The sequence below is a fragment of the Podarcis filfolensis genome (genome assembly GCF_964270895.1).
Source record: "Podarcis filfolensis genome assembly, chromosome: 1".
NCBI lineage: Eukaryota > Metazoa > Chordata > Lepidosauria > Squamata > Lacertidae > Podarcis > Podarcis filfolensis.
In genome coordinates, this window is record NC_139604.1 from 56,068,894 (window position 1) to 56,077,842 (window position 8,949).

The following is an 8,949-nucleotide window of genomic DNA, read 5'->3' on the forward strand; positions in this document are numbered from 1 at the left end:
GATTCTAGTAAAGCAATGCTAATGCTGGTCCATGCACTGCAAGAACAATTTTGTCAAGTATATTGTGTGTGAACACTCTGATTTCCTCTGCTGTTGCACACAGAATGATGAAATATTTGAAATCTGGAGTCCTGGAGTCTGGGATTTGGGGGAAGTATTGTCTGTGGGTGGTGGAAAGAAACACAAACCTTGTTTGTTTTTGTAAATGCCGATGACATGCATGATAAGGAGGTGGAACAGAGTGCAGGATGCATTCCACGGGCTGTGTCATCTTCCTGTCTTCCACCTTTTGAGTTGACCGCAAGTCCTGGAAGTAAAAGCAATGCCACATCGCACAATCTTGCGTTCCAGTTAAAACCAGGAGCAGCACCCACCACCCACAAAGACACAGGGTGGTCGCAGAATTGTCACTGTTGAGTGGATATTGGCTAGTGTCCCGTTCTGTTCAGTGTGTTCTGTTCTCAGTCAGTTACCCACATAATTAATGGGATGTCTGTTTTTCTCTTCCTCTCTCTAGGGTCCTCCAGGGCTCCCTGGCCCTCCTGGCCCCCCAGGTCCTCCGGGCAGCATAGTGCCTATTTATGACAACAATGTGAGTAATGGCCTACGTGCATTTTCCTTGCTGGGGGGAAACACGTGTAAATGCCAGAAACTGAATGTCTTGTTAGCTATACAATGATTGGGTAATAATGTATTTCATATTTTATTTATTTTGCAACTTCAGGCATTTGGTGAAGTGGGACCACCCGGGCCTCCAGGATTGCCTGGTAAGGATGTTGCAGAAGCGGTTAAAGCATGGGGTTGGATGACAAAGATCGGCTTTCCCCATCAGATTCCGGGGGTGAATCCCTCTATAGCAGCAGGAAAGGGTGGATTCATAATTCCTTTTCCATGGTGCTCTATGGGTCACCATTAAAGACTTCCCATATTAATGCCAGTCTTTGCACAAGTAGGCATTGGGACCTGCTGGCCTGCCAGCCTGATCCAGCCCACCAAACCTTTCCTGGTTGCACACCAGCCCCCTGAACCAATATGGTGGCAGTAGCAATGCCACTAGAGGAAAAAAATGGTGTAGAGCATTAGTGGGAACACAGCTGTTTTCACCCTTATCATGATACTTGGCTGGGTGGGGTGTTTGCAGATCATCCCATCTGATGATTGGGCACATGCCAGCTGTGGGGCAGCTGCCATGCGGCCCACAGCATTGCAGGCTGATGTGGCCCTTGCACCTGGAAAGATTAGCTACCCTTGCTGTACAGAACCATAACATTGTTTCCTTCTAAAAAGCATTTGGAATCATTTTAATCTGAACCGAATGTGCAATTGATACCCTTGCATGATAGTATAAATCAGTACCTTCCTCTAGCGGTTCTGGACTATGGATGTGCGGTGCCTTCTCACTGGCTCTTGGGGACTGTCTAGCCTTATGCCAGGACTTTGTTTCAGGCTACCATGGTTCTGCTGGTCCGAAGGGAGAAAAAGGTGATGTGGGTCCTCCTGGGCCCCCAGGTAAGATTTCCTGCAGTGTTGCTACTTGCATTTAACTTCCACCTTTTAACCAACACTTACCAAGAGCTATCATGGATTCATGAGCTAGTGGCAGTCATGGAAGCCTCTTGTGACTTGGCTCATGTGCTTGAGCCGTGTGGCACTCAACTCGTATCTAAGCATTGCACACCTCCAATTAACCTCCCTGCTCCTGCCTTAGACCTGGAGCATGCTGTGGTTTAGGTGTGTTATTCTGAGGTGGCTGCACCACACAAGTTCTTGTTTTGCAGCAGGTTTCTGTCACTATTAGCCTATTGTCCCTATTTTATGTCTCTTGCTAGGTGCATCCAACAGCTTTTGTACAGGCTAGTTCTTGCACTGCTTACCACGGAGTACTCTACAAAACCTAAGACCTGCAGGGCTGGAATAAACCTGGTGTCATCTAGTCAAGTTACATGCACCGGTGGCACCTTCACTACCTTAAGCATAGAAGCCAGAGATCAAACCTATGTGCAAAGCAGGCAACAGACGTACTATGGCCCCTCCTTTTCATTGTGCAGGAAGCCAAAGCCTAGCTGAGCTTGTCTGTGTCCTCCTGGAGAAAAATCTGTAAAAGTTACACACAGTGCAAGCCTTATCGGTACAAGTACCAGGCTTATTAGCACAAGCTAAAATAATACATTTTACATGAGTATTGCTTCCAAATTTTGCACCCAGTGCAAGCACAAAAGCCCTTTCCATACAGTCATAAATGGCTGGCTTGTGCCACGAAGGCCCATCGTAAGAGAAAGATCCAAAGATCACAATGGAAAGAAGCCCCACATTGAGCAGAGTTGGTTTCTTTGCCGTTACGAACACCTCATTCTTCTCCCTTTCTTCTCCCTTTGTCACAAGGCCAGTTCCCTTATGACCTCAGCAGATTTGGCTCCACCTTCAGGGTAAGTGTCTGCCATTTGGGAGGAATATACAGATTTAAAAAGAAGCTTAAGGGGTTTTGCAGGGGGAGGACACACTAGGATGGCTAACATGTTTGGGCCGCTTTGCATTTAATGAGGTCAGGGTCACAAGGATTGGCAAAAAGACTTTTTGTTTGATTTACGGTACTCTTTGCTTCTAAACTTTATAAGCTGCCTTTTTGGGTAACTATCCTTGTAAGGTGGCTTTCATAGTGGTTTTTTAAAAAAAATAAATTGAAGGACAGCAAACAAATGATGAAGACCATCGTACAATACAAAAACATAAAGCTTTATAACCAGCCGTCATCATCACAACCAGCATAATACAATTAAAAACCAGTTATTTTATCTAAGATATTTTGAATGATTGTATTTTCTCTCTTGCTCTTCCCCTTTGTCAGTTTTGATGGTTTTCACATTAGTTGCCCCTGAATATTGCTGAAGCTTCAGCTAGGAGGTATCTTCACCTGTCATTACAATGGCTGAACAACTGAAGTTCAACTGGTGTATTGGTGCTGGGTGCAAGATGTAGGAGAGAGAGGTCTGCCCAATGAACCAATTTTACTCAGATATTCCCTAATGTGACAGACCACTCTGACTCGTGCCTAGAAAGCATGGGTCAAGCAGAAAACTGCTCAGACTCGTTTTCTAGGCACAGCACAAGGGGAAGTGTGGACAAGCCAGAGGAACAAGTCTAGAAGGAAGTAGTGCTAACCTTGAAGGTGAGATAGGAGAATGCATTTTGTTTGACCACTGTCTATTTGCTTATTTAATATCTTTCCATAGGGAGAAAGAGGGGACAGAGGGGACCCAGGTCTGAAAGGTGAAAAGGGTGAACCAGGCGGAGGAGGATTGTTTGGATCAAGTGCTGTTGGACCCCCAGGCCCCCCAGGATATCCTGGTCTTCCGGTGAGATACCCCACACTGCATTGTTACGAGGGGTGGTGGCCAACATCTTTCTACCACGGGATAGTCTTCTGCATTCTATAATACTTACCAAGGCAGGGGAAACTGAGTGTGCAAATGGCACCTTTGGTAGGGGATTTGGGCAGAGAAGGATAAAAACCCAATCTCCAAAGTGCAGAAGTTCTCAAATGCATTGCAGTCCCTGCCATTAGGCAGAGTAGGGTAGCTGCCACACGTGGAAGATTTTGTTTTACATCATCGTGATGGTGGGGAGGAGAGGGTTTGCTTTGTGAATAGCCTTCTCTTATCCCATGAGGCTGTCCACCATTACAAATGCTGTTTTGCCCAGAGTGGCAGAAGCAGTGGAGACTGTAGTAGCAGGCGGGAGAACAAGGGAAGTGAGAGAGGAGGCAAGTTGTGGGGTGGGCACCTGGAGTGGAAAGGTTACTGGTTGTTAGAGCTTTGGATAATTTTCCTTGGGGCATGGAGCTAAACTCTGACATTTCCTTTGCTCCATGTGCTGCAGGGCCTAGGAAGCTGGAAGAGGAATGTGTTTGTGTGGGGCAATGGAAGGAGAAAGGGGGAGGAAGGATTAGAACTATGCATTTGGTTATGAATGTAATTAATTGCTTAGGGGGATCAGTACCGGCAGGTGGATGTTTCTGCCACTGAGTAAAACATCAGTGGTTCTAATATACATGTATGTTATTTGCTTCTTCAGGGCCCCAAAGGGGACAGTATTAGAGGGGCCCCTGGCCCTCCTGGCCCCCAAGGGCCTCCTGGCGCAGGATTTGAGGGGCGCCCAGGGACCCCAGGACCCCCGGGTCCACCTGGCCCTCCAGGACCCCCTTCCTTTCCAGGACCCCATAGGCAATGTGAGTAGATACCCGATCCTTTCCCAGCTACTCATTACAAATGGCCCTGCTTTAGGCCTTAAAAACAAGCTTTGTGCGAATATACCTGCTTTAGCTCTGGGTTTGTTTCATTTCCAGCGATCAGTATTCCTGGGCCACCGGGGCCGCCAGGACCACCGGGAACTCCAGGCACCAGTGATGCATCATCTTCTGGGGTAAGAAAAAGAGGCAGTGGGTCACTGCAGCCCACACAGTGGTGTTCCTTTCGTGGGGGTGGAGCAAGTTACCTTCCTGTGGGTGGCCCTGATGGGTTTTGCTCAAGCAAGGATTTAACAAATTGGCTAGAGATTGCCGCTGCCGGAGTGATTGATGATGCTCCATCTATGAACACGGACAACCATTTATTGTCCAATAGGAGCAGCAGCAGCAGCTGCTGCTAGCCCTGCAAATAGGAACAGCTGTTGCTAGTTCTGGAAAGCTCTAGGATGCTAATTGAAAGGAACGCCACTCCAATTTCTGGGAATTACGACAAGTATTTGTTGTAATAGACATGATAACACTGTAAGAGTGATGAACGTGAAGTTTGTCATTGGCTTCTGGCTTGTGAATCTGACTGTAACTATGACCTATTATAACTCAGGTGCTCTCTATTTGATGAAGAACCCTGTGTGATTAAAGCAAGGGCTGTCATCAATATGCCTGCAGTTTACAAGGGCACCAAATATAAATTGTATTAATGGTGAGCCACCACCTCGTACTTCAGACTGATGAATGGCTGCGCCCTTTTTGTTGTTCCTTTTTCAAATGATTTGTTTTCCGGCAGCTGCGAATCTTGCCAACCTATCAGAGCATGATGGGCAGAGCGCATGAGGTGCCAGAAGGACAGCTCCTTTTCATCCGGGACAGAGAAGAGCTCTACATCCGTGTCCGCAGTGGTTTCAGGAGAGTCCTTGTGAGTATGATGTGTGTGAACACAGCAGTCTCGGGGTAAGACTGTAGGTGGACTACTACCTTGGAGAGCGGTCTTTCTCTGTGGGGTATTGGCAGACGCTCAGAGCAATGCAGAACCCACTGCTAATTTATACACACAGAGAGAATGCAATGCCAGGAAGAAACGCTCCCTTGTAGTGATGAATGAGCTTCCTCTGGCTTGATTTGGAAGAAGCTTACTGGAAACAATCTGATATGGGATCCATAGACATTGTTTCCTCCTTACCAAATGAATTCCTGGATAAGTTTCAGGTTGCAACAACTACAGCTTTATTTCATTCTGGCAAATGTTTCCTTTCCCTCCAAAACCAAATATGCATTTGAAAATAGCAAAATTCACCCTAAAGAATAATAGTAATAGGGTGCTGGTGGTATAGAGTGAACTGTGAGCTGGGAATTCCCTGGATGAGGTATTTCCTCAACCATGAATTCATTGGGTGGTCTTAGGCAAGACTTCAGACCTGCAATTGAGATAATAATACCAACCGAGAGATCTTATAAGTGTTACAAAGCAAGCAAAACACATCATATAAATGCATAATGACTTGTTCTGATTTAATTTCAGCTTGAGGAAAGAATATCTATCTCTGGCCCTGGGCTGGTAAGTGAAACATTACCTGGTGTTGTAGCATAGACTGGGTCTATTGTGGGTCATTCCAAGCTTGCTAGGAGTTTTGAGATCCAGGGATTAGCAATCTTTACAATGTTCTTTAGTGCTTGGATTTCAATACATGGTGACCTATATGGTGCACTCCGGTATATATCAGGGAAAATCCCAATGAGGCATGTCCTGCAGGGGGAGTGTGACTTGAATGATCAGGTCCACAGTGGGCTACTGAGGATTTTGGATCACCCATACTGGGATGCAGCTGATGTAGCTGGCTGTTGTTCAGATTGGTGGTGTACATGCTTAGCTCTGCTGGTAATGCAGCCAGATGATTGTGCTGCGGGTGGGGGTGGCTTTATTTGACCTGTGCTCTTCTGTGAGATGGACCCTTTAAGAGGACACTTAGAAAGGGTTCTAGGAACATTACCCTTTGTTCCACTGCAGGACAATGAGGTATATGATAGGCCTCCCAATGTCCACTACTCCCATGGAGGAACAGCTTCATCATCTGGATCCCAGCGCCCCTTCCAACAGCATTTGCCTGTACATTCCCACCGAGAATACAGCGCCTACTCCACTGCCAAGCCCTGGAGAGGGGATGAGAGTGTGGCCAACCAGCACCGCCTTCCTGAGCAACCCGCCATCCACCAGCCACACCAGGGAGCCCAGCACCAGCAGGAGCCACTGAACGCCTTCTTCCTCAACCGCCAGCCTGATGCCGCTCCTTCTGCCGTCCACACCCACCATGACTTCCAGCCTGCTGTGAGTGCCCTGCACACGTTGGCAGAGTCCCCTGCTGCAGTTTTGCCTGGGTGGCTGCCTCAATTGGCCCTACATAAAGACACCGAGAGTAGGGTCACGAAAGCAGCTGGCACCAAAGGGTCCCCTGCCTTCGACTTCCATTGTGAAGGGTTCCTCTGTACAGGTTGTCCACCTAGCTTAGCATGATGGTCTGCCACTAGCAATGAGGAGTCTGAATGGGCTTCTTTGCCAGCAGTAGGGATGAATGAGCAAGAGGCCCCTGCGAGTTCAAGGCTTGAAGGGCCCAAAGGGCCCAATCCCCTCAGAGAGGGTGCCTGCATCCTGCATCCCTTTGCTTCAGATGTAGGCAGCCAGTCAACAATGAAGCCACTCCATCCCAGGCTGGAAGGCTGCTCCATAGGGCCACCATTGGTATAGGATGCCTTTGAAGAAGAGACTACAGGGGCTGCCAAGCTGGCTAGTCCACACCACACAATTTGTACCATATATCCAGTTCTCATTTGATGGAATGCATCCCAGAGCCATGTCGCAATAGCTTTGATGAGGGCGAGGGTGTTACTACATACTATATCCTCTGCATTTTAGTTATAATTTGACTGTTTTGTGGACATAACCATTGAATAGGCAAACTGCTTCTGAAATGTCCCCCCCGCCCAACAATGAATGATTTCCAGTGAGAGAAATAACAGGCCTGGCCTCTCATGATTCTCAGGAGTCCTAGAAAGCAGCAGCAGCAGGAATCAGGGTGCAAAGACCCCCAACCCCCATGCTCAGCCCCATCGCTGACTGGCTGCTTGTATTATGGTGGCTGGACATTCCTCCCCCTTGCATTCTTAGCACCTCTGCCAGTTGCACTGAGAGCTCCCTTGTGTATTGGTACAGGCTCCCTCTCATGTGTGGTCATCTTCTTGCTTTTCCAGCTCCACCTCATAGCCCTGAACACTCCCCTGAGTGGCAGCATGCGGGGCATCCGAGGAGCTGACTTCCAGTGCTTCCAGCAAGCCAGGGAGGTTGGACTGACGGGCACCTTCCGAGCGTTCCTCTCCTCCCGACTGCAAGACCTCTACAGCATAGTGCGCAGAGCAGACAGGGGCACGGTGCCCATTGTCAACCTCAGGGTACGTCTGGTCAGAGGCCTGAGCAAACACAACGCTTCATGACAGCAGAAGGCAAACATGAAGCTCAGCGATGGGATTGCTGTCTTCCTTTCCTGCCCTGTGTAGGATTGCAGCCTCTAAGTGGTGTTAACTGAGGCTAGAACTACACATCAAGACTAGTGGTCAGGGGCAAACCTGCAAGGCAGCATCATCATCTCTTAACAACACCTAATGTTTATTTACTTTTTATAAAAAGGTTTAAACCAACTTTGAAAAGTTTGAGAATGTTGGTAATACCTTTATCTTTAATGCTTGATCTGTAATGCAGACCAAGCCGTCACCTTGAATACTTCTGTAGAGAGCTGCCTTGCATTGAACTGGGAGACTGGCAGCTGTCCTTCCAGGTTCTCAGGCAGGGGCCTTTCCCAGACCAGTTGCTTGAGATATTTTAAACCATAGGCACCAGGGAGTGAACCTGGGACATGCAAGGTCCCAAGGTCTTGTCCATGGAAAGGGCAGCCTGTCTCAAAGTTATCAGACAGGCAGAAAGTATTCTCAGAGCAGTTACATTATTACATTGCCCATTTCTGTTCCTTTCCAGGATGAATTGTTGTTTAATAATTGGGAGAACCTTTTCTCCGGCACTGATGCTCCATTCAGAACTGGGGTTCGCATCTTCTCCTTTGACGGAAGGGATGTCCTGAGAGACTCTGCATGGTAGGTGGGGGAAATGGTTTTGTTTCTCTGAAGATCTGGGAATGTGCGATGGTTGCAGGTTTGCTGCCCCTCCAGCTGGGCCTGGCCTCTCTGGCTCTGCAACTCCAAGGGCATCAAAGAAGATTCCTTTGTTTATAAAGAGCAGGCAAAGAGAAGAGGAATGTGTTTGCTATCTTGTATTCTTTTTCCAGCCCCATGTGATGCTTCTCTTGGGGGCAGATTTTCAGGAACGAAATGTTTAGACACCAAGTGGGTCGGCTACGCCAAGCATTTTATGTTGCCCCAGCAGTATAATATGCGTGTGTAGCATTATTTTCCTTCCCGAAAGACTATCCAAGGTCAAGAAGTGGAATAAATGTCCCAGGTATTTTATCCCAAGGCTGGCAGCAGTTCATTCCTACAAGATGCTGCCCAGACCAACTGCCCCCACTTTATGTGGCAAGAATGGGTGGCTTTGAGAGTCAACACTGTATAGAGCCCATAAAGCCATCAGCCCAAGGGGAGCCGTGATTGCTGGGGCATCTGCAGCCACTTACATGTGAAGCAACCCCTAACACTCTGGTGTGTTTCAG

General features: G+C 47.8%; 1 protein-coding gene across 6 annotated transcripts in view; it reads left to right on the plus strand.

Annotated features, from left to right (window-relative positions):
• Positions 1 to 8,949, plus strand: part of COL18A1 (collagen type XVIII alpha 1 chain) — a 156,520-nt gene that overhangs the window by 145,044 nt on the left and 2,527 nt on the right. For all 6 annotated transcript variants that reach the window (XM_083611263.1, XM_083611265.1, XM_083611264.1 and 3 more), the window contains 12 exons: positions 518 to 592; positions 725 to 767; positions 1,447 to 1,509; positions 2,383 to 2,426; positions 3,231 to 3,353; positions 4,072 to 4,225; positions 4,343 to 4,419; positions 5,028 to 5,156; positions 5,760 to 5,795; positions 6,246 to 6,563; positions 7,484 to 7,681; positions 8,262 to 8,377. In XM_083611263.1, the coding sequence (XP_083467389.1) occupies positions 518 to 592; positions 725 to 767; positions 1,447 to 1,509; positions 2,383 to 2,426; positions 3,231 to 3,353; positions 4,072 to 4,225; positions 4,343 to 4,419; positions 5,028 to 5,156; positions 5,760 to 5,795; positions 6,246 to 6,563; positions 7,484 to 7,681; positions 8,262 to 8,377 (1,376 nt within the window). The remainder of the gene's footprint in view (positions 1 to 517; positions 593 to 724; positions 768 to 1,446; positions 1,510 to 2,382; positions 2,427 to 3,230; positions 3,354 to 4,071; positions 4,226 to 4,342; positions 4,420 to 5,027; positions 5,157 to 5,759; positions 5,796 to 6,245; positions 6,564 to 7,483; positions 7,682 to 8,261; positions 8,378 to 8,949) is intronic.